General features: G+C 27.7%; 8 protein-coding genes across 15 annotated transcripts; 3 read left to right on the top strand and 5 right to left on the bottom strand.

The window, feature by feature from the left end:
* Positions 1–869: 869 nt before the first annotated feature.
* On the bottom strand, positions 870–3,155 carry LOC143155372 (uncharacterized). Of its 5 annotated transcripts, none has more exons than XM_076328017.1 (5): positions 2,899–3,155; positions 2,544–2,661; positions 2,234–2,425; positions 1,950–2,137; positions 870–1,114 (listed from the first exon to the last, which is right to left on the bottom strand). In XM_076328017.1, the coding sequence occupies exons 2-5, from the start codon at positions 2,616–2,618 to the stop codon at positions 943–945; spliced, it is 627 nt and encodes a 208-aa protein (XP_076184132.1). In that variant the 5' UTR covers positions 2,619–2,661; positions 2,899–3,155; the 3' UTR covers positions 870–942. The 5 variants fall into 5 exon arrangements, with proteins under 5 accessions (XP_076184132.1, XP_076184134.1, XP_076184131.1 ...); XM_076328019.1 differs by having other exon boundaries at positions 2,981–3,155; XM_076328016.1 differs by having other exon boundaries at positions 2,863–3,154.
* On the top strand, positions 2,674–4,581 carry Borcs7 (BLOC-1 related complex subunit 7). 4 transcript variants are annotated; one of them, XM_076303826.1, is made up of 4 exons: positions 3,054–3,162; positions 3,502–3,733; positions 4,062–4,200; positions 4,276–4,581. In XM_076303826.1, exons 3-4 carry the CDS (start codon positions 4,063–4,065, stop codon positions 4,453–4,455), a joined length of 318 nt encoding a protein of 105 aa, XP_076159941.1. In that variant the 5' UTR covers positions 3,054–3,162; positions 3,502–3,733; position 4,062; the 3' UTR covers positions 4,456–4,581. The 4 variants fall into 4 exon arrangements, with proteins under 4 accessions (XP_076159944.1, XP_076159942.1, XP_076159941.1 ...); XM_076303828.1 differs by having other exon boundaries at positions 3,502–3,778; XM_076303829.1 differs by lacking the exons at positions 3,054–3,162; positions 3,502–3,733 and adding an exon at positions 2,674–2,825.
* A 474-nt stretch (positions 4,582–5,055) lies between these two features.
* LOC143143096 (ubiquitin thioesterase otubain-like) lies at positions 5,056–7,038 on the bottom strand. The gene is made up of 5 exons (XM_076303983.1): positions 6,871–7,038; positions 6,752–6,804; positions 6,080–6,379; positions 5,741–5,941; positions 5,056–5,553 (listed from the first exon to the last, which is right to left on the bottom strand). The coding sequence occupies exons 1-5, from the start codon at positions 6,911–6,913 to the stop codon at positions 5,356–5,358; spliced, it is 795 nt and encodes a 264-aa protein (XP_076160098.1). The 5' UTR covers positions 6,914–7,038; the 3' UTR covers positions 5,056–5,355.
* A 419-nt stretch (positions 7,039–7,457) lies between these two features.
* On the top strand, positions 7,458–9,213 carry Pole4 (DNA polymerase epsilon subunit 4). The gene is made up of 2 exons (XM_076303968.1): positions 7,458–8,385; positions 8,984–9,213. The coding sequence occupies exons 1-2, from the start codon at positions 8,143–8,145 to the stop codon at positions 9,122–9,124; spliced, it is 384 nt and encodes a 127-aa protein (XP_076160083.1). The 5' UTR covers positions 7,458–8,142; the 3' UTR covers positions 9,125–9,213.
* Positions 9,214–10,724: 1,511 nt separating this feature from the next.
* On the bottom strand, positions 10,725–14,618 carry LOC143155073 (uncharacterized). Its single transcript, XM_076327354.1, has 6 exons — positions 14,447–14,618; positions 12,553–14,086; positions 11,974–12,415; positions 11,639–11,854; positions 11,333–11,562; positions 10,725–11,258 (listed from the first exon to the last, which is right to left on the bottom strand). The coding sequence occupies exons 2-6, from the start codon at positions 14,070–14,072 to the stop codon at positions 11,132–11,134; spliced, it is 2,535 nt and encodes an 844-aa protein (XP_076183469.1). The 5' UTR covers positions 14,073–14,086; positions 14,447–14,618; the 3' UTR covers positions 10,725–11,131.
* Positions 14,619–15,333: 715 nt separating this feature from the next.
* On the bottom strand, positions 15,334–16,507 carry LOC143155134 (uncharacterized). The gene is made up of 5 exons (XM_076327524.1): positions 16,337–16,507; positions 16,138–16,254; positions 15,869–15,979; positions 15,721–15,800; positions 15,334–15,561 (listed from the first exon to the last, which is right to left on the bottom strand). The coding sequence occupies exons 1-5, from the start codon at positions 16,392–16,394 to the stop codon at positions 15,421–15,423; spliced, it is 507 nt and encodes a 168-aa protein (XP_076183639.1). The 5' UTR covers positions 16,395–16,507; the 3' UTR covers positions 15,334–15,420.
* Positions 16,508–16,766: 259 nt separating this feature from the next.
* On the bottom strand, positions 16,767–18,558 carry Scf (Calumenin B scf). Its single transcript, XM_076327522.1, has 4 exons — positions 18,260–18,558; positions 17,417–17,984; positions 17,175–17,290; positions 16,767–17,073 (listed from the first exon to the last, which is right to left on the bottom strand). Exons 1-4 carry the CDS (start codon positions 18,359–18,361, stop codon positions 16,885–16,887), a joined length of 975 nt encoding a protein of 324 aa, XP_076183637.1. The 5' UTR covers positions 18,362–18,558; the 3' UTR covers positions 16,767–16,884.
* Positions 18,559–19,789: 1,231 nt separating this feature from the next.
* Positions 19,790–22,579, top strand: Tsp2a (tetraspanin 2A). The gene is made up of 5 exons (XM_076327638.1): positions 19,790–19,991; positions 20,658–20,855; positions 21,112–21,288; positions 21,694–21,879; positions 22,209–22,579. Exons 1-5 carry the CDS (start codon positions 19,905–19,907, stop codon positions 22,284–22,286), a joined length of 726 nt encoding a protein of 241 aa, XP_076183753.1. The 5' UTR covers positions 19,790–19,904; the 3' UTR covers positions 22,287–22,579.
* The last annotated feature ends 4 nt before the right edge of the window (positions 22,580–22,583 follow it).

Here is a 22,583-nt window from a genome sequence, read left to right as displayed (position 1 = left end):
GACATTAGCTTTATATTCACTATAAATATTGGATCTATGTTAATTTACAACAAAGTAGTACTACTACTACATTCATTGAATGTAAGTATAATTTTATTATTGCTAATACATATCACATGTATACTATATAAGTTTTTATGTATGTATTTTATTATATTTTCGTATGATAATTTCTTGAGTACAAAGTTATACAATTCTTATTTTACACTTTAATGCATCTTTTCAAAATTCATTTTACACGTTTAATCATGTGTAGTCATCGCATTTGTATCATAAATAATAATTCATTGTGCCATCCAAATAACATAAATGACATGAACTTCAAAAACATCATTTATGAATTATTGTTTTATTTTTTACTATGTTTTGTAACTGTGTACAAAATACTATATACTTTCTACTACATTTAAAGTTACAATGCACATTTGTCTTAATTACAATAAGATTATTAGTAAATTAAAAAAGTTTTAGCAGATGCATGCTAACATTTGGATAAGTAAATAAACATATATCTTAATCAATATTTTTCACTGGGCAATGCGTAATCAAAACTTATTTAGTGTTAAAATAATTTATAATAATTCATTTATATACACTATTTATGTATATGAAAATAATAGTAATACAAAAAAGCATAGAAAACAAAATATGAATACCATAAATCAGAGAAATGTAATAAATTGATAGTATATGCGTTTCTTAGATATACGTAACTAAAAAGATTACTACAGTCATTTATCATCACAGTAGATAACAATAATTGACAAATTTGTCATATAATAATAAATAAAGTAAAGCATAATACTTAAAAATATACAGTATGTTTATACAGGCATTCAAAGGTAAGGAAAAAATTTAATGTGAAGAAATATTTATACAAAGATTTTAATATACGTTAAAAAAAAAAAAACAGCAAAACTAATATTAATTTATAAATCTGTTTTATGAATAATTCATTCTTGATTGTTTTTTCTTGAGTATTTTGTAACGACGCCAAATAGATGAACGCGTTCGTCTTAAAACTTTTGCCAAATCTGAATACTTCCGTTTTTCATCAAGATTTTCATTATTTTGTAGGTGATTTAGAATTATTTTATCTTCCTCGGGACGAAACCTTAATAATTTAAACAAAATTAAGTGTAGAAATACATAAACATGTTATATTAATAAATAAATTGAACATTTTGTTTCCTGCATTTTGTTTTCTAAAATGCTAATATAAAAATATTTAAAAAATAAAAATTCAATATTATTGGTGTTGAAAAGTAATACATCATAAATATATTATCATAATGCATTGTAAAAAAAACAACGAAATATGCAATAAAAAAATAATTGTACATTTTTACACGATCAATTATACTATCAGCACTGCTTTAAATTATTTCAAAAGCTGCCTGTTTAAGAATTCTAATATACAATTAAACTATTTCCCTTCACAATCTTAAGTGGTTCATATATGTTATTGCTTATGGCTGCTTTACCTACTGCTTTGATTATAAGTTAGCCATAAACCTCTACATCTATGAACCTCTGTAAAGAAATGAAATGCATATGTTTATACAGCATTGTATATATTTACAAACTTAATATTTGTGTTTTAACCTAGAATACGCTTGAAATATATTGATGTCTTTATAAAACGTACTATAAAAATAAATTAAAATAATAGCAGACGTTTAATCGTTTATAAATTACAAGAAACAAAAATGTTAATATTCACTATTTTAAACAATACTATTAAAGGATATATATTTTAATAAAATATTCTTATATAATAAATATAAAATACAATTGTACTCAATGTCGGTTACTGATCAACATATTACAACATTTCTATGTTTTATAAAGTTTAACAAAATGGTATATACAAAACAAGTGAGTCATTATCATCCTGTTTCTAGGTTAAAATTTACACAATAAATAAATTATATTATATACATACTAACCTTCTTTGCAAATGATCTGCATATAAGATTCTAAACCTGTGATATACACTATATAAAGTTCTATTTGGTAATCCATCTGCTAAAAACTGCACAAATTTTCGTCTTTGTTTCTTACTGCGAATATATGTTTTATTTTCTTCACGTAAAAGTAAAAATGGTTGAACATTTCTATGTCTCCAATTATGCAACTACACAGAAAAATAAATACATTTTTTAATCAATTACAAATAAAAAATTATTACATACTCCTCAAGTATGAGACAAGCTAGTTTTAGTTTACAAACCTTACAAAATGCCTTCCAGTTATCACTAATTATTTTATCTTCTGATGGATGGTAGCATCCCTTCTTAAGTGGTGTAATATTTTGAAACCTTTCTACTTCCTCATGTGTTGGAGGACGAGATCCAGCACGTGATTCAATTTGATGTTGTGGTAATACAGGATTCCTTAGTTGTATATATAAGTTTCGTAAAAACTATAATAATTAAATTATATAATTATCTTTGTCCGAAAAACACATATGATATATGCAAAAGAAAAGATTCCTTTCTTATTAAATATCAATATTAAAGAAATGTAGCTAAAAACATTACCAATGCATCTTCTTCAGAAAGTCTATTTGCATCTGCAAGTTGTTGTGCAAGGACAGTAACATCATCTAGTTCCATCTTTTATACTTCTTATCATCACCATATATTTAATAATCTGAACCTTTAAAAAAAGAAAACACTTAAACACAATAAAGGTTAAGTTAGACAATTTTTTAATAATATTGCAATTCAAATTGATTTATATCTATTTCGACTGTATAAAGAATAAATATCTTTTATAAGATTTGAAATTATCAATTGCATTAATATAACAATAAAAATAAGGTAAGTCTATTATATATATTTATTTAATATACATTACTTTTTTATCAACATTATTATCAATCTTAAATGTAACCTGATTAATTGATATCCTTAGTTTGAGTTTCTTAAAACGATATTACACATTTAAAAACAAATACAATTACTTATATTTGTACATTTATATTTATTACGTGTTTCTAACTTTTAAGGTTAGCTCCTTAGTAGGTGGTGCACACATGTACATATGTACATCCCTTCTGAAAAGCATATAGAAATGCATAACGCATACAAATCCAAGTATAACTTGCGTGTAGTACCAGCTGATTTTAGTTCTGATTATTTCACTTTAAACAATTACGTATGTATAGTTAGACATTCTCAGAATAAAAAGAAAGTTTAATCACAAAGTCATATTTATTGAAATTACAATTTTTATAAAACTTCAATAACATTTTACTAAATTAACTAGAATAAGATCAATAAACAAAATGTTTTTCGTTCAAAATTTAAATAGAATTTTAAATGTAGTATTTTACTAGATTTAATTAAAATCAAAAAAATATACTAATATTTATTTTAATTTATTTTATTTAATATTTGTCACAAATAAATACTTGATTAAAAATATTACTTATGTATAGGTTGGTATACATAAACTAGAAATATATTAATAATTGTTATTTACTTTCCACCATAGCATGAAGCTGAAATTCTTCAAGTTTTTATACCATGCCTTCCTCTGAGAGCTATCTATGCATATGTATTTAAATACCTTTCTCAAAAAGAAGTCTATTGATTGATGCAATCATCTTGAAAAAAGTATTTTAGTACATAAAAGAAAAAACAAATATAGTATTTAAAAAAAAATAGAGGATTTTATACAACTAAATATATTCTGGTTTTGGATTCTTAGAGAATAATAATTTTAGGTAGTGAAATTTATCATTAAATGAAAAGCTACATTTTAGTCACAGGTCAATAAAAATAAAATCAACTTCTTTTTCCACGTAAATTTACAGATTCTTTTAAGAGTATATAGATATTGGGTTAAGAATGCCTGATCTAAAAAATAAAAATGTAACACATTTTACATTTTAAACTCATATTAGATGTAATTAAAATAGATTTATTCTAGAAAAGTACTTTTGAATACTTGTACCTTCATTTTCTTCACAAATTATAATTTAATAACATTAATAATATTTTAGAAACTTGAAATGATTTGATGATTTTCTTACACAATTGATTTTCACACAGTATGGCATCAGCTTCAAGTACAAGTGCACGTAGTTTGTTTGTTGAATCAAAAATGAGATTGGCTGATAGAGTACAAGTTAATGTGAATAACATTGCTTCCCTTGCAAGACAAATACAAAGGGGCTCAAAAAGCAGTGAAGTAATATGTCGCACAAATTTTACATAGTATTTATAATGAAGATTAATTCTTTTTCTAATTAAGACACGCTTACAGATATTAATGCACAGTGCAAAAAATTTTGCACAGCAGGAGCATGGTTTAGAAACCGCAGAAACAAATTTAAAGAAACTTGCTTTTATAACAACACATTTAGAATATCAAATGGAATCCATAAATAAGAATTCTACAATCTTAGAAGAAGTTACTGAACAAATACGTGCCATGCAAAGATAAATTGCAACTAATAAATATTTATTATAATATATATTTTAGCATAATTATAATATATTGTTACCATGTATATTTATAATATATTCTTATTAACAGGGGAAATTACCCGTTTGCTAAATATAAGTTCAAAATTGTGTGTATAAAACAAATAGTTTTTGTTTGTTAATGTAAATGAGCTTGTTACATGATATATTGTAACATATTTTAATTTTGAGAAAAGTTTTTCTCAATTTGTTAGCTTTCTTTTCATAAAAGATAATGTTAATAAGTTTTTGTGAAATAATGCTATTTAATGTGTATTATACGTATGATGAATAAATTAATATTACGTTATACTACCATCATTATTTATTTTCATTTAATTATCATCAAAATCCACAATCTCTATACTTTTGAAAAAGTACTTCAAATAATTGATATTATTTGAATCACAGAATTATCATTACTGTTGCAGAAATAATAATTCTGTGATTTTAAATCTTTTGTATGATTTTTTTAATTTATAAACCCAAATAAGATTTAATATTAAGTATGTATTCATATGTTTGATTAGAACATGAGAAACAATACTTCGTACTTATTGTTAAATTACTTGATATTTATTTCATACACTTAATTTATAATTTGAATTGGAAAACAATTTAATACAATTGACAGAAATACAGACCTTTTTGAGAGAAGATACAATGTGTATATAAAGACCTCATGTTTTTTATATAAAATTTCATAGTATTATAGTATACATTATAAAATTGAAATTAATTGCTTACAATTTTAATATTATAAGATATTTGATCAAATAATAGTTCTATGAATTTTTAGTACATACACAAGACATAATTTGCTAAATAATTAATCTTTGTCATGAAAGAGACTTTCCAAGGTAAGGTTGTGTGAGATTTATCAAGGGTAGAGTATGTCATAATGACCAGGACGATACAGTAAATAAACTGCTGGAGTAGCGTCCTCAGGAAAAATATGTCCCGTCACTTCAGTTCCTGCACCTCGGTCCATATAACGAACTCGCACTCCAGTTCCTAAAGCAGTACACATTGCTATAATGTGAACATGATCAGATTCTTTGTACATTGGTTCCACTTCCTATAAAAGTATATAATTAAACATTTTTTTATTGTTGGTTAAAGTAATAACCATATATTAATTAACATCTATTTTTATCAAGGTTTATATATATACTCTCAGTATATTTTGTATATAAATTTTATTATGAAAATAATTTTTATTTACTATAAAACTAATAATATAAAATAATACTTATAATACTTACTTGATGGCAAAATTCTGAAATAGTACGTTCTCCTTCAATAAAATTTTGATAAAAATCAGCTTCACGTTGTAATTGACCAGATGTAATTAATCTAAGATATACAACAACATAGTCAGAATAACCTTGTTCATTAAAAAGTTTATGTAGTTCAATATAACTTGATTCTGCATCTCCTCCTATTTTATCAATTACCTCCATAAACTGTAATGCAAAAAGAATAAAATACTTTTTCCAACACTCTAAATGTATCTGTATACTTCAAAATTAAATTAACGAATTCTTTTTAAAACATAAAATAGTAAATTTGTTATTAGACTACTTATAATTTGACATATTTACCGTATCATGAAAGTCTTCAACAGTAAATTGAGGAAAACCTAACTCTACCAAATTGTCTTTACTCTTTAATGCAAGTTCACGAAATTTCTCATATTCATCTTTATTTCCAATTAGTCTTTCAAGATATGCATAACTAAATGCTCTAAAAAAACAATTCCCATCTGGTCTAGTTCTTCTAATATATGAATATTTTTGACCCAGTGCTTTAGCTTTTGAAAGATAAACATCATCTTCTGTATATTCACGCTCCAAGCTTTTTATCAATTCTTTTTCTCCAACTAAAGCAATAGATTCAGAAATCTGGAAAGTAAAATAAATCCATTTTATAATTTCATTTATTATTATGCAAAGAAAATTTATGTATTAAATTATAATAATGAAAGTAAAAAATAATATATTAGAATAATCTTTAAAATTGTCTTATTTTATAAGATACTATAAATGTATAAATTAAGGAATTATTTTAATGCATTTCATTCTAAATAATTAATTTAAAACAGTAAACATAATCTTTATTAAAGAATAGTATACAAGTAAGCAGAAATGAATATTAATGACATTTATTAAAAATAAAAAATTATAATTTCTAATTTGATAATAAAAAATAATTATTAATTGACAAGAAAATGTTCAATACATCAATTCTAAGAACGACAGAAAGTGAATATTAACCTCCTTTTCGATTCGTCTTTGTTGTTGAAGAATCAACTCATCTTGGTTGACGTCTGTAATAAAACGAATATAATAAATTATATGTCTATGACTTCAAATCGTAGTTTATGTTTAATAACCTGTATTTTCCGTTAATTGCCCTTTCAAAGATTTCTCTTCCATGTTTCAGGAGATTTTTATAAATTTTGAAACGACTGTCAAATTACCAGTCGTAAATAAAAGTCCGATGTCCATGTGGAAATTGAAAAGACATTTACCGTCGTATTTAAACGCTTTAGATTGGCAACTGTGTTTCTCGAAATGGTGTAGATGTAGAAATACGTATTGTCGTTCAATTCAAAGATAGACTGGACATAAATAATACTCACGTAATCAGAATTTCATTGGTTCATTGTGTCGACATCACTGCGATATCATATTATATACATAGGCCCAAATGGGTATAGTGGGTAGAAAGACAAAGAAACGTAACAAATCATTTAAGAACTGCGTGTAAGTTGAACGATGCAGCATAACAAAATTTAATAAAGCACTTGTCTTCTGTGTCGCAATAGTCGGTCTGTATCGACTTTGTATGAAACAGAAAGCATTTATTCATAGAAGCAGTGAATTCAATAAATGCAGAAAAATAAAGCGTATTTAACAATTTCTTATTTCAAAATAAAAAATCGTGTCCACCAGCTGCCTTAAATTAAAGGTCGGTAAAGAATTACTTCTTGTAACTAGTGTAACTCAAACGAACCGCGTAAAGAGAATAGTGCATAAGATAGAACATCGATAATAATCGAGATTGAGCAACAACGAACGAGTGATTGAAACTTCAAAGTGATACCGTACGCGTATCAGTTTGACAACCATTAACGCAATGTAAACTGGGTTATATTTTTCATTACACCTTCATGAAACCATTATCTACAAATTAGCGAGGTATTTCACATAAAAATAAGTTTAAATATAACTTTATTCAAAGGTACACATACAGTAAATTTTCGTTGATGATTGCAAAGGATCGAGTAGGGCTTTACAATGTGTAAATACAAGCGATTCATTCGCCTTTATATTTTACCGATAGTGTAGTTAGTAGTTGAAGAAAAGGATAATAAGTGAGAGCGAATGAGAAAGAATGAGTGGAATCACAAAAGAGACAACGTATGAGAAAGAGTAAGAGCAAATAGGGAAAAAAGAAGAGTGATTCCGAGAAAATGAGAGTGAGTGAGATGCATATAGATTTTCATCTGCTGTTCGTTTAAAACCTGAAATTGAATGAAACTGTTAGCTTTTAAGTCATTTCACGATAAATCGAAATAGTTAACTATTCTAAATTATATCAAATAATCAAATCATATCATGTTTTATCGATAATCCGCGACGTGTTTCTAATCTATGTAAACATGGCAAATTTTGAAAATGAAAGAAGTGCGAGTGATAGAGAATTAAACGATAGTAACATTAGCACTGGAGCTGAAAATTCTCAGGATTCTCAAGAAGAAATCGAAAATAATATTCGAACTGATGAAGAACAAAAAGAAAAATTAGTGAAGTTACCGTTAGGGCGGATAAAAACAATTATAAAAATGGATCCTGAAGTGAATATGGTTAACCAAGAAGCTGTTTTCCTAATCGCAAAATCTACTGTAATTATAAATTGTACCTCAATTATATTTACATAATATATATATATATATATATATATATATATATTATATATGTATATATATAAACTTGTTATAGACTTATATGTACATATATAATGTTTATATATTTTTGGTACATTAAATTAAATTACAAAATGTCATGACTAAAATTGATAAATTTTGTAATCTTAATGTTATAAAGTTTGTCTTCTGTTTAAATTCAGTTTTGTGTTAAAAGAAGCATTTATTACATTCAAACATATAAAATATCATTTTTCAGAAGTTTGTACTTTGTTACATACTCCAAATCTGATCTTTATCAAATTAAACTATTGAAAAGAATACAAAAAATAATATAGAAACTGACTTATTTAATTCATACCTTTGATATTTGATTGAAAAAATGATATTTCATATACACTTAACATATTTGTATTATTATATACAAACATTATGAAATAATCAAGTGAATTGGATATCAATATAATATTTTGTTTTAATTATATGGTAATATTTTATTGTTTAACAATTTGTTTACCCAATTAAATATAAGTATTCTATGTTGAGCAATATTTATTAACTTTGATTTCTTCTACAGGAACTTTTTATCGATTCTCTTACCAAAGAATCTTATAAATGTACTGCACGGATGAAAAAAAAGACCATACAAAAACGAGATGTAGAAAGTGCAATTAATAATGTTGATGCACTTGTATTTTTGGAAGGGACCCTTAAGTGAAATTTGATGATATTTAATTTACATGTCTGATGTAACATAATAATAGCATTATTTTTGTATCTTTGTGACAAAATTGTATTTTTATGTTAAAAATGTTAAAAATGACAATTTATAAATATTGTAAAATGTGTAAACAATTTTAATTTTCATAACATATGTATAAGAAATGTAAAAAGAGTTAACGTAATAGGATTTATTATTGAAATAAGTATTTACTGTTATAATTCTTTCTATACATGTAAATGAAAATGATATTCAAACTTCATTAAACTTTGCTGCATCAATTTAATTAGCAGTCAAAATAAAGTTTTGAAGTGAAGATACAAAAAGTGCATAAAAATTATATAAAGGCGTTTTATTATGAATTCTCAAACATAAAGATAAAGTTGTTAATTTCTTCATGTAACAGAGATAAAGGTATCGGCTGAAAATATTTTATATTTATACTAAAATTTATAAGCTGTATGTCTAATGTGTATCTTTATTGTAAAACTCATTCAATACACATTCATATGATTTCATCTGCATATACAAAGAATTGCACAATTTTATTATTATACAAATAAAATACATAAATAAAATTTTTTAATAACATACAGATTAATACATTTCTATAAATATTATAACATTATTTTTGTTAACTGTATTTATATTATTTGTAGTTTACCTTGTATAATGCAGAATGAAATTTGTACATCATAATTACTTTTAGCTTTAAATTTAAATAGTAATTATAGCATTTGCATGCAATTTAAAAGAATAAACTCTTAGGATCTTGATTGAAATGTCAAAGAATATTCACATGAAATTGAGTATTTTAAACATTTCTATCTAACACATAACTTACGAATAACACAGAGAAAAAAATCAGTCTTATTTCATATATGCCAATCATTTAGTTTTTATATGCTACCAATTATAAATATTCAGAGATCATGACTCATAGTAAATAATAATGATGTAGAAACATATAATGTCAAAAGACATAGACTAATTATTTATATAATCTTGTTAATATATACATCAATTACATGCAGGGGCTACTTTTTAACTGTTGTCGAAAAATGAATGAACTTAAAATATATTATAAAAATTCATATAATATGTAATCAATATTTTTTATATATTTATATTGCATGGTTATTACATTTAGAGTTTACTGAAAGTAGACACGTTATTTGAAGTGCTTTAAGATATACAGATTTTAAATTCTTGTCATTGCTTTTCAATTTGATTAAAATCAGAAAAAATCCTTAATACAACTTAGTGTAACTTTACTTTGCATACTATGTTAAAATACTACTGTAACATTAATATTTTTTGAGTATTATATTCGGGGTAAATTAAAAGATCGTTTATACTTTAATAAGTATTGAAATCGTTACTTTTTTAATACTTCTTCTTTTATTAATCCAATTTGTAATCTGTATTATTAAAGTCTATATTATGAACGTAATATGAAAATGGCTTGTATTCTATACGGAGTTATATTATATTTTAATTTAGACTTAATTTTCATTTTCTTTGAAATTTAATTTATAATACATTTTAACATTTTCATTAGATTTAATATTCTGTACTATTACGAACCTTTATATTTTAAACAAATTTTAGATGTATGTTTTGTTATTCTAGGAAAGTACAAGCAGTTTTCATGTATAAATCTGTAATTAAAATGTTTACTTTTCAAATAATTTTTCCTAACATTCAACAGATTTTCATCTTACACTTTTTAAATAAGCTTTATTTTGCAACTTTTTTGCTATGCTGAACTTCCAGTACAATAAAAATAAAAATAAAATTATTAATGACAAAAAATACGTTATCGTGATACACGTATATTTCTTAAAATTTGCCTAATATAATTTCAATATTGTGCTAAAGTCCACTGATTAACGATACTTGTTTCAAGGAAAGAATATGAAAATTCATTAAAGATGTATGTATATTACTGTATAATCATACATAAAGGTTACTAAAAGATTAGGAAGTAACTTGCCATACTTTTTACTTCTTACGTTTAGCTTTACGTCGCTTACAATCTCTAAAGGAGTTTTGATCTCCTGGTGCGCTTGAAGTTCCGGTCTTGCTGTGATTGTACAGATTATTTAAAAAGTCTTCAAAATCTGCTTCACTATTCAGTATAACAAAAAATTCGTTGATCATACATAGGAAACGTTTTTCGTTAAAAGTGTAAAATAGGAATACCTTGTATTCGGATCTATTTGTTGACGTTTTTTCCCATTGTTGGCTGCTTGCGATGGTGGTCGTTGGCCTAAGACAATCCTGTATTGCACGCTATGTGTATTTGCTCTCAGATGCTTTAAATTACCAGCTTGACAAGCTGCCCAATTAGTAATATCGTATACCGCTCCTTCCATGCATGCATAATAATGCCAAAGAAAACCCATTAAACGAGATTCTGCCCAGATGTCTCCCTATTTAAAATTTTAGTAATCTATTTAGAAGCACGATTCGGTAGGTGCCTTGTTTATAATCAGTTTTAATAGTTACTTCTTTCGCGCTATGACGTATTTTACATTGAGCACAAAATCGTGCTGCATAACAAGGACGTTGTGTAGGAATTCTTTTGTGCCTCAGGCCACAATTTGTACATCTTATTGTATTTGCAGCCTGTTCCATTTTTCTGTGAAGTTGAGAGAGTAAATCACTCAACTCACCCCAAGCTGCTTCTACTTGTCTAGTTTGATCAAATGCTTGTCTACGTTCCTAAAATATTAAAAATGTAGATTAATTATATTGTACTTAAATTTTTAAAACTAAAATTTATACGAAGAACTTTATAAATAACTTTTATTATAGTCTTATTATAAATACAAAAATAGTACCGGTTCACCAATTATGTCAAAGGCATGTACAAGTATTTTGAATGCCTCCTCTGCACCAGGCTGATTATTTTTGTCAGGATGTACTAAAAAAGCTTGTCTCTTATAATACTTTTTAATATCATCGTCTGAACACGTTGGTGTTACACCAAGTATACTGTAAGGGTCTTTTCCTTTACAAGCTAATAATCTCTTCATAGCTTCTTCACCAGTACTAGGTAATGCAATATTAGTTTCAAGACCACCACGTATCCAGTTACTATTTTCTTCTTTTTCTTCACTTTTAGCTTTTATTTTACGCCAAAATGCAAATTTACTATTTCCAAACCAATTATCTAACTGTTTACCAACAGCATTTAAGATACGAATTTTTGAAAATGTTACAGCTATATAAATCCATGAGTATTTTAAATATAGTATGGTGTGATACCATCCGCATTTACAACTAAAACAAAGATGTACAAATATTTGAATATATTTCTGAAATCACTGCAGCATATAAAATACATCTATTAAATTTCATTCTATGTTATGAAATGTAAGTTGTATTTACATATATTTTTTGTATTAAGTATTACTTACAGTTGAATAATGAGATTAGCACTCATACTAACTACATCAGATACTAAGTGTAACAACCAATGAAATATTTTTAATCCAATTTTACACCAACGACTGGCATATTTATTTAAATTTTTACACAAATCTTTCACTGGAGATTCTCTATTCTCTCTTCTTCGATTTCTTTGAGCTTTCTTAATCTGCTGTGCTTTTTCAGCTTGAAAACGTTTACAATTTTTTTCCTTGGTAACTTTTTTCTCTTCTTTATTTGTTTTATTTACAACTTGTTGGTTTTTTTCCATTTTTTCAGGGGAAACAGTTTGGCTGGAAGTATTTATTGTGTTCAAATTGTTATTTATTTGTATAGGTCGTTTGAGAAAATTTCCAATAGATTTAGAATTACTATTTTGAACTTTTGAATTGTTAAGTGTTTCTCCCTTTTCTGTCTTCTTAGGTGTTTTAGAAATTTTTTTCTTTTCAAATTGATTAGATCTATCAAAAGTATTTATTTCGTGAGATTCAGTTTGTAAGCCAAGGTTATCTAACGATACCCAACGTCTTGGAAGGTTTGAATTATTCTTTTCTAAAACTTTTCGTGGTATTTGTATTTTTGGAGAATTATGATCATCGCTTCCAGACGAATATTGTCTCTTTAATACTGCAGATTTAGATTTGTTCTTTGAATTTTTATTGGAAATCTTCTTACTTACAGATTCAGGTTTTGGTTTTATAGATAGAACTGTTAATGGAGATGGTGGTGCTGGAGCAGATTTTGTTAATACATCAGAATAAGAAGGTCGCATGGGTTTTACTTCTGCTACAACACGAGGTTTTTTATGTTGAGGATCTGTAGAACACCTGGGCAGCTCTTCAGATTCTCTTACATCTGCGTTCAATTGTGGTACTGGTGTTACATTTGGGGAACCACCAAAGGGGCTATAGGTACCAGATTGATTCGGTACCCAATTACCAACTAAATTGTCAATTAACTGTTTTCCATTGAAATTCTGAGTTGGCAAATCAGATGGTACTGTAATATGTCTATCATTAAAGAGGCCATATTCTCGATCAATCATGTTTTGATTTCCATATGATGCTATATTTGAAAGCTGACATTGTTCTGCCATGATTTGAGAAGCATTTCCATAAATTACATTAATATAATTGCCTCCTCCAACATCTATTGTACCGATCAAGTCATTATTTTCATTTATACCTAAATGATTTACTGTTTGAGATGGAAAATAAATTGAATCTGTTGTGGAATCATAACTTGACATATCTTGCATGTAAAGAGGGGTACTCATTGGAGTCATCGATTGCATTGTAGGTGGATTAGATTGTGGAGATTGACTAGTAATATAATGTCTTGTTTGACCTGAAGAATAATCTCCCCAATTAGGAGATGTAGCTTGTTGTGGATTTACACCAAATTGGACATAATGGCCATTGGAATTCTCCAAATCAGCAGTCATAGCTTCAATAATTTTATCTAAAGACATAGGTTTAAAGCCAGGAGGTGATTGTTGTTGTTCTGCCATATTGCGGTAGATTTCTATAAAAAAATTTTCATTTAAAACATTCATACATGTGTGACAAAACATTTTTTAACTATTATGGTACCAAAAATATATTTTACAGTACAAACGTGTCCTAAGAAATATAAGCGTTTCTCATATCAATGTCGATAAATTATGCTGCAATAGGTATTTTTTTTAAACAAGAGAACTTGAAATTATTTACGATTCAAATATGAAAGTAATATAAAAATATTTATGCAATAAAGAAGTAATATTGACGTAAAGTAGTTCAAATTGGATTGTTGGTAATATATAAATTGATTTTATATAGTTTAATAACCTAAAACAAATGTTTCCCTGTGAGATCACAGCAGGTGTAACGATGCAATACTTACATACATCGGCAAGTATATCACCGCTGAATATCCGTTTACATTGTATTCAAAACAAACGGCTTTTTAATGTATTGAAAAGGAAATATCATACTTAAGTGATATGTGCAATTTTAAACTATATACCATGCGGTTAATACAAAATCAGTCACTGTATTTGTACGTGGTCCGCACTACTCAGTTCATAAACGGATCACATAAATAGTTTTCTTTCTGTATACATACATCCATATATATAATACTGTTGCGAAAAGTTCCTAGATAAACGGATATGTCCAATTACTGAACCGTTATGGCTTCGATATATAGGATCTTAATATAATTCTCATTAAAAAGTTATTATTTCTTGTGTGTTAACGTTTTTTTACTTGCTTTGTTAAAAACAATTAAACAAGATTATATATGAATTATTTTGAAAACGATAAAAGCATCGTACTTTTTACTAGATACGCATTCTTGTTATTACTAGCTCAGCCTATTTCTCGCGTTTAATTTTCAAAATCAGCATGCATATTTTCTTAATATTTTCCAATTTGAAACCAATATTTTAATTTTACAAATGTTTTACGTCTTCTCTACAGTTGCCTTTAAAATTGTTCTGTACACATTTTATTCAAATAACATTTTAATTGCAACGCTTATTTATTTATTTTTCATTAATCTTCGATGTTATTTCTTAATAATTAACATAGATTCCTGATAACTATTAAATGATTTTTGAACGTCTTATTGTGTTTTTCTTAACCTTTTATTGTCTTTATACAAAAAAATGCTTAATTTACACTAATAAATTATGTATTTTAACTCTTACTTTTTTTCGCCTTATGAGTAGTATAATAAAACTAAATTAAAAGTAAGTCATTGTGTAACAACATAATATATATTATATATAAAAAAAATTAAAATATTACATATAATACATATAATACATATAATACATATGTTATATTAGATATAAGAATTTTTAATCATAACCATTAATAATTAAATTTTATAAATATGAATAATAAGCTTATAATCATTGGAATAACAGAATAATTTGTTTTCGGTGATGCATTACAGGGCTCACCATCTCTTTTAGATTTGCAAGCACAAGCTTCAATTGTGTAAGCACCTACCTATAGAAATATATTGATGATTTAAAATAAATTTAATAAAGTTTAAAAAAAATATAATTTAACAATATATATAGTAAAATAATATGTATACAATAATATATACATAAGTAAAATGATGGAAATGCTTTTTATTATATATTATTCAAGAAAATTGCTTACCTTTTGTTCATAGCATCCCGATGTGACAGCTATCGTTTGATCTTCCATTATTTTTCCACAAAACAAGGATGTATTAACAACTGTAATTATTTTCAGCTGTTTAGGACTTATTTCTTATTTTTTGTCATTTAAGTTATAATATACTTACGATTATCATTGTATTGAAATGTATACGTTATACAAGAATTATCAGATGTTAATTCACATAATGTTGTACGGTTTTTAGTGTCCCAGATTTCGGATGTATTTGGTGGATTTTCTGAAATTTATATACTTTTTATTATCTTTCATTACATATGAATAAGAATTTATTACAAAGGTACGTAACTTTTAAGTGAATATAATTATTTTTATTGAAGCATAAGCAGAAAAATGTATAAATATTTATTGTCCGATGATAAATATATACAATTTTACCTGAAACAGTTACAGGGTCAAAACAAGGCACTCCTTTCTTCGTTGAGCAATTATTTCCTTCATTTAACTTTGATGATACCCAAGTGAACTTAAAGCAGTAGGATTTATTGTCTAAAGCTGTTATAAATTAGATAACAAATATATTTTCAATTATATTATTCCAAATTTTGAAAAGTTAAAATGTGTTAAGTGTAATTACCTAATATAAGAAACACTGCATAAATAATTATAAATAGACTTAAATAAATTGTCTTCATTTTGAAACAATCAATACCTGATTCCAATCAGTTCATTCTAGAAATAAATCTTATCTGATAAACCTAATCAATATCATAGTAACCAGTCACTTATCTGATTGTGTACATATAGTATAACTTAACACTGGATTGCAATGTGCAAGGTAAAATTTTATTCACCTATACATAAAGCATAAAGAAGCATCTATTGTCCGCATGTTATGTTACATGCATAGAGTACCAAATGTTTTCTATTTAATTAAGAATGACATTTAAAATATTTGTAATTTATTAAAATGACTAACATATATTTACATTTTTAAAAGATATAATGCTATTTAGTGGCAATGTTATGAGGTAAGTAAAAATTAGTCATTATAAAAAAATTCTTAGTCTACTGGTAAAGATAATATTCTTTGTAAATGCTTTATACACTTTGTTTTAGATGTTTCAAATGTGTTCCTTCATTTGTTCGTAAGAGTATTATATGAAAATTATACAGGAAATTTGGTTAAAATTCATCATGCCTGGCTAATGCTGCTCCAAAATCAGTGGCTTGAGAACCAACAAAAATATCATATTTTTCTAATATTTCCACTTTTGTAAGTTTTTGGTCTGCATCTGTGTCTGCTTCAAATATTAAATGTCGAGATTCAGCCTCTGCATGGTCAAAGTCCAATGGAATAATCCAAGTTTTCACCTGTGAAAAAATGAAAAATTTATTTAAGTTTATATATTCCAATATATATTTTTCAAGACATATAAGTCTCTACTTCCAAAACTTCAATATATTCCCTTCACCTCTTCAAAGTTTAAGAAGCCATCGCCATCTTTGTCTCGATACATAGAAAACTGCTCTTTCTCATTTTTTACCCATTCTGGTTCCTCTTCATCTTCTGCACCTTCATACAAATCACCTACAAAAAAAAAAATACATTTTGTTTTTTTATAAAAGATATCATTATGAAAAATTATTGTCTCCTCTAAAAGATTTTTAATCAACATTTGTGCATACTAAATTCAAGAAGAAATAAAATATGTACCAATATATTCTGAAAGAGATATTTTGCCATCTCCATCTTTATCAATGTCTTCCATGGTTTCTAGAACTACAACATCTTTCGTGTGATCTGCATTTTCCGCATGAAGAAAGGCAGTAAACTCTTCTTTTGTAAGAGCATCATCGCCATTCAAATCTGCAGCAGCCCAACGCCGACGATCTTTTTTAAGCATGTCTACATATGAAAAGGTATTATCTTTAGATTTTTCATGATTTTCTGCTTCATGTTCATCCATGTCTCCATAAACCATTGCAAAGTACTCTGTCCATGGAAGTGTTTCCTTATCCTCTGGATTATGAGATTTCCAATGGCGTTCAACATTGTCTCGTATATAACGTCGTTGTGTATGCAATATCCAATCTTTAAGTTCCTCTCCAGTGACATAACCATCTTGATCTTTGTCTATCTTGTCGACTATTATTCCCAGTCTACGTGTACTTTCTTCAGGAGTAAGTTGATCAAAGGTTTTTGCTTCTTCACCAAGAAAGGCTTCATGATCATACGCTGCATTATGTTGAGAATTAATGTAACGATCGTCTTCACTTGGCTCCTATGATAAAATTTAGTTAAAGACATTTAAATAAAAAATGTATAAGTGAACGTACACTATTTATGCCAAAATGTCACAAAACAATATATTTCATATTTTGTAATACTCTGAAGTATATTGTACAAAATTCTTTAAATGTACCAAACAAGGTTATGCGTAAAAGATGCATTTTCGTTATAAAAACAGTCAATTTTATTTTTCAGTGATTAACCATGAAGACATTTTGATTCACGGATTTTTGAAAAGTTCTAAATACTTCAAAACTAAAGACAAACCTTATTGACGACTTGTGGCTTGTGCTCGTTCTCCGGCTTTGGGATCGCCGTTGCCAAGACGGAAAAACCAAACAGAATTTGGAAAAGCATGAATACTTGCATAACTCACGTAACCACCAACGAGTAAAGGATTCCAATCCAAAATTGGTAAAGGGATAAAATGTTTTTATTTTTAAGTGGTGAAAAATACCGATAGTGATTTTGACGGATAAGATTTCAGAAGCTCCCGTTTAGCTTACTCAACTTCCACATCAGCAAAGCTTAATATCTTGCTTGACGCTGCATCCCCACTTCCCAGCTACATATTCGTTTCAGAAACCATTTCTGATGCTGATGCTGGATCGTCTTCGCTCTATATCGCAAACATCATAACATAAGTTAAATTCCTAGGATGGATGTTGATGTTCGAACGCTATCGAAACAACCCGCCCTTGATTACATATGTATGACTCCGATCCACGTGTTACCGATAAGGGAATTGTTTATAAAGGATGGTCGATCAAGACTTTAGCCCACATTGTAAAATTTTATTGAATAGGAATTATATATATTGTATTAAGTTTATTTCAAAAGATGTAATAATATCTTTCTTTTATAATCATTTTCAGTTATAAAATGTTTTTATTTAACTAGAAACGTATCGTATAAATGTAAGTTATTAAACTTCTTTTCTATCTGATTTATTTTACTTTTAATGGAAATTATGGTATAATCTCTTGACATTAAGCATATAGAAACCAATATATTGTTTCATTAATTGAATATGACGTAATTCTTTGAATGCCCAATGAATTGATTTCGATGACCATTTATGCTGAGTATACGTAGCTACATATAGTATCCTCTTGATAAAATCATTTAATCAAATAAAAAACATGCATATTTATTATTGTCCTTGTATTGGTTACTCTTTAAATTATAAACTGAGGGCTTAACTAATCGGTATGCGGTTAACAAGATTTTAATTAATGAAACTGCTGTTTTCTAGCTAGGAAAAGGCAACGTACTCGTAGCGTGTATAAATCCAGAACCCCGAATCTAATTTTAGATCCTACATCTGTAACGATATTTCAATTTCCTGTGGTACTAAAGTACACAGACTTAAAATTTCATTCATCCAATATGAAAGAAACTGTTTGTCTCAATATATCGCAACATTTTTCATCGAAATAAACAATGCATCGACATTATTCAATTTTTCATTAGCAGACTTAATAAGTTACCGAAACATTTATATCAAGTTTGAAATAAGTGTATTAAACCGTTACATTTAATTAATCCTCGCATTAATCAAAGAGTTAAAATGTATATTTCGAATTGTGTTATTTACAAACGACACTCATTCTTTCCTGAAACCTACCACTTTTACGATTATTTTCTGCATTATGAATGAGTCACTTGCAACGATTCTTTTATCTAGGACGTGCTTATCCAGTTATCTTATATTTGTCGATGATAAAGAGAATACTAGGTGGAGGTTTCAAGTATTCGTCGCCGGATACGTTCATAACTACGGTGTACACGTTTTGATACTATCTCATTAGTGAGTAACTCTTGCGAGAAAGAAAGCAATTTAATTGTGTCCAGCTGCAAACTACAGATCGTAATTAGGATACACGAGTGTTGAAACTGACAGTGTTAAATAATGGTTGTGAAATCTTCCGGGCCGAACTTGGAGCAACGAATTCAGTGTATAAAATTTATCATCTTCAGTTTAAATGCCGTAATATGGGTGAGCGAGAGAAATGCAAACAAATAAAATTTATTCGGTAGATGACAGGACTTACCAAATGTAATATCGTGTCATGCACTATAATGGTATAAATGCAAGTATTTTGAACAATTCGGTAGTTAGGAAAACGTATAAACAAATTTTTGCTCTCCTTAATCAAATTAGTTTTATTAAAGGTACGTTATCTCGTTAAGAAGAATTTTTACGTAGTATTGTCTTTATTTTTCAAACGATTTTTTATCTTACTATTGAATTACCGAATACAATTGTTATGCAAGGAGAAACTTCTTATTCCATGAATAATTCTTATTGTTAGTATCGTGAACAGAGTATTATGTATGGAGGCGATTAAGATTTAAACGCTCTTTATTGCAACATTCATCTTCCTTATATTCGAATCTATGTGAGTCAGATTATAGCGTGCCAATCATATCAGTATTTATCAGCGTGACGAATAGGAGACTACAACCGCTAAAGAATTAAACATTAAAAATTAAACGAACCAACGGGTTCTTGTCATTTTATTTACTTGGATAGTTTACTTTCGTTAACTCGTCTTATTGTCGAACTCTATATCTTTGATCTCTGAAATTATGTCTTTTGATCTTTTATTGGAATTATGTAGCTGGACAACGTTTTGAAAATTTTTTTTGTATTTATTATTAGTTACTCGGCAGCGCAATGTTCGGATTGTGCATGTGGCTGAGGCTGGATCCAGGTTTCCAAGAATGGGTCGAATTCCTTGATATGTATGAATTTTACATCGGCATTTACATTCTGCTTGCGGCTTCAATATTCGTCATAATTATCACATTTGTCGGCTGTGGTGTTGCTCTTATGGAATACATCCTTGGCCTCTGCATTGTAAGATATAGTATAGATATACAGTCAATTACTTTAATCGATCATTTTAAAAAGTGAATATTGCACAAGTTGATCATTCTTGGTAATCTTTTCGTTCGAAGTTATCTAAAGATCAACATGGTCGAGTCACAAAACGATGATAAAAAATATTTAGAACTTAAAGGTACAAAAATAATCTACGGAAAATGTGCAGGCATGTGAGATTGTATCGAAAGAATAATACATATTTAACAATTGCGCATGGATGTTCCTTCAGTACGTAGGTCTGCAGATACTTTGCTACGTTCTCGGCTTGGTAGGAACCGCGATACTCTTAGATTATTCTACTTACGACAGCAAAATTCAACCGCTCATACGACGTTCCATGACTGCTCTCATCAATAAATACCACGACGAGAGAGCAACGTTAATTCTGCAACTGATTCAAGAAAGCGTAAGACGATATATTCATCATTACAGAAAGAATACAGTACAACACTTGTGCCCTATGCTACGAGTATTAATGTTCTCACGGATAATAACATAAGTAAAAAAAGAATAGCGAATTTAAAAATATCACTTCCTCTGATATCAAAGGACACTCTCGTGGCAATTTTTATAACAGACGTTTCCGTTGTTACGATGCACGATTGCAGGCAAAGAGTTGTTCAGGACCATAAGTTAATTCGTGTACATTTAAATATTGCAATGTAATTTTTGCAAAAGATATATTTTAAAGTAAACTTTAAATAATTTGTCGAATAGCTAACATTATTTTGAGACACCGTTTCTTTTGTTCGATGCTCGCGGATTGCATACGAGGGAGTGGCTGCGAATTAATCGAATAATTTAAAAATAGATCGGCTGCTGTGGTGCCGATGGGCCGATGGATTATTTGAACCTGAAGAAACCTTTGCCCAATGAATGCAGAGATTCGGTTACTGGAAATGCCTTCTTTCACGGCTGCGTTGAAGAGATTTCGTGGTTTCTGGAAGGTAGATCAGGATGGCTAGCTGGTCTGGCGTTGGCTTTGTGCGCGTTCCATGTAAGCAACAATTTACGTCTATTATTAAGATTCTGTAATCGTTTAAAAAGACAATCATACAAGTCTATATACACATCTATTTAATACGGTACGAAAAGTAAGGGATGCACACTGTTACAAGACTGTCTATATTTATAACGAAGAATCAAGAAAATATTATATTAGAGTTTTTTTACACTTCGATATACTTGTTATAATTTAATGTATATATATATATATATATGTGTACTTTAACATGTACAAACGTTTTTATTGATAGTTATTTTCTGATAATATTTCTATATAATACTATTTTGTGATAAGACCGATTAATTGATTTAATTTTACAGATTGTAATAGCTGTCCTCACCTTGGTGCTTATACGAGCTATTAAGAAAGAAGAGGAGTCTATTACGTTCAAACGTTAATGTTCACCTTTCTTTCCATTATGCATTATAGAAATCAGTTTACATTCTTCGCTAAATTCGAGAACACATAGTAATCATTCCACGAATCGAAATTTCGAGTGTTCAAATATTCATCAAAATGGATTGGTGACCGAAGTAAGAATATATTTGAAGAAGACTCGCAAAATATACTATAAAGCATTTTTTACTGTAACTTTTTACTCTCATTCATACCATCATTTTCATTTTGTTTTTCTTTTAATTCTTTTTGTACGATTTGGGTCCAATCTATACAGAAAAATATATAATATTTTTACA

Source organism: Ptiloglossa arizonensis, chromosome 2 (genome assembly GCF_051014685.1).
Source record: "Ptiloglossa arizonensis isolate GNS036 chromosome 2, iyPtiAriz1_principal, whole genome shotgun sequence".
Lineage (NCBI taxonomy): Eukaryota > Metazoa > Arthropoda > Insecta > Hymenoptera > Colletidae > Ptiloglossa > Ptiloglossa arizonensis.
This window is presented reverse-complemented; position numbering and strand designations above follow the sequence as displayed.

Coding starts and splice junctions, on each gene's coding strand:
- Borcs7 (XM_076303829.1), top strand. CDS start 4,063: ATGGCATCAGCTTCAAGTACAAGTGCACGTAGTTTGTTTGTTGAATCA. Junction 4,201..4,275: donor GGGGCTCAAAAAGCAGTGAA/GTAATATGTCGC, acceptor ACACGCTTACAG/ATATTAATGCACAGTGCAAA.
- Pole4 (XM_076303968.1), top strand. CDS start 8,143: ATGGCAAATTTTGAAAATGAAAGAAGTGCGAGTGATAGAGAATTAAAC. Junction 8,386..8,983: donor TCCTAATCGCAAAATCTACT/GTAATTATAAAT, acceptor TTTCTTCTACAG/GAACTTTTTATCGATTCTCT.
- Tsp2a (XM_076327638.1), top strand. CDS start 19,905: ATGGTTGTGAAATCTTCCGGGCCGAACTTGGAGCAACGAATTCAGTGT. Junction 20,856..21,111: donor ACATCCTTGGCCTCTGCATT/GTAAGATATAGT, acceptor ATGTTCCTTCAG/TACGTAGGTCTGCAGATACT. Junction 21,289..21,693: donor TGCAACTGATTCAAGAAAGC/GTAAGACGATAT, acceptor ATTTAAAAATAG/ATCGGCTGCTGTGGTGCCGA.
- LOC143155372 (XM_076328017.1), bottom strand. CDS start 2,618: ATGGAACTAGATGATGTTACTGTCCTTGCACAACAACTTGCAGATGCA. Junction 2,426..2,543: donor TTTCTGAAGAAGATGCATTG/GTAATGTTTTTA, acceptor TAATTATTATAG/TTTTTACGAAACTTATATAT. Junction 2,138..2,233: donor ACTGGAAGGCATTTTGTAAG/GTTTGTAAACTA, acceptor TTTTCTGTGTAG/TTGCATAATTGGAGACATAG.
- LOC143155134 (XM_076327524.1), bottom strand. CDS start 16,394: ATGAAGACAATTTATTTAAGTCTATTTATAATTATTTATGCAGTGTTT. Junction 16,255..16,336: donor TGCAGTGTTTCTTATATTAG/GTAATTACACTT, acceptor AATTTATAACAG/CTTTAGACAATAAATCCTAC. Junction 15,980..16,137: donor TGACCCTGTAACTGTTTCAG/GTAAAATTGTAT, acceptor TATAAATTTCAG/AAAATCCACCAAATACATCC.
- LOC143143096 (XM_076303983.1), bottom strand. CDS start 6,913: ATGGAAGAGAAATCTTTGAAAGGGCAATTAACGGAAAATACAG. Junction 6,805..6,870: donor GCAATTAACGGAAAATACAG/GTTATTAAACAT, acceptor GTTTTATTACAG/ACGTCAACCAAGATGAGTTG. Junction 6,380..6,751: donor AAAGACGAATCGAAAAGGAG/GTTAATATTCAC, acceptor TTTACTTTCCAG/ATTTCTGAATCTATTGCTTT.
- Scf (XM_076327522.1), bottom strand. CDS start 18,361: ATGCAAGTATTCATGCTTTTCCAAATTCTGTTTGGTTTTTCCGTCTTG. Junction 17,291..17,416: donor ATCTCTTTCAGAATATATTG/GTACATATTTTA, acceptor TTTTTTTTGTAG/GTGATTTGTATGAAGGTGCA. Junction 17,074..17,174: donor GCTTCTTAAACTTTGAAGAG/GTGAAGGGAATA, acceptor ATTTTTTCACAG/GTGAAAACTTGGATTATTCC.
- LOC143155073 (XM_076327354.1), bottom strand. CDS start 14,072: ATGGCAGAACAACAACAATCACCTCCTGGCTTTAAACCTATGTCTTTA. Junction 11,855..11,973: donor TTGACATAATTGGTGAACCG/GTACTATTTTTG, acceptor TTAATATTTTAG/GAACGTAGACAAGCATTTGA. Junction 11,563..11,638: donor TACGTCATAGCGCGAAAGAA/GTAACTATTAAA, acceptor AATTTTAAATAG/GGAGACATCTGGGCAGAATC.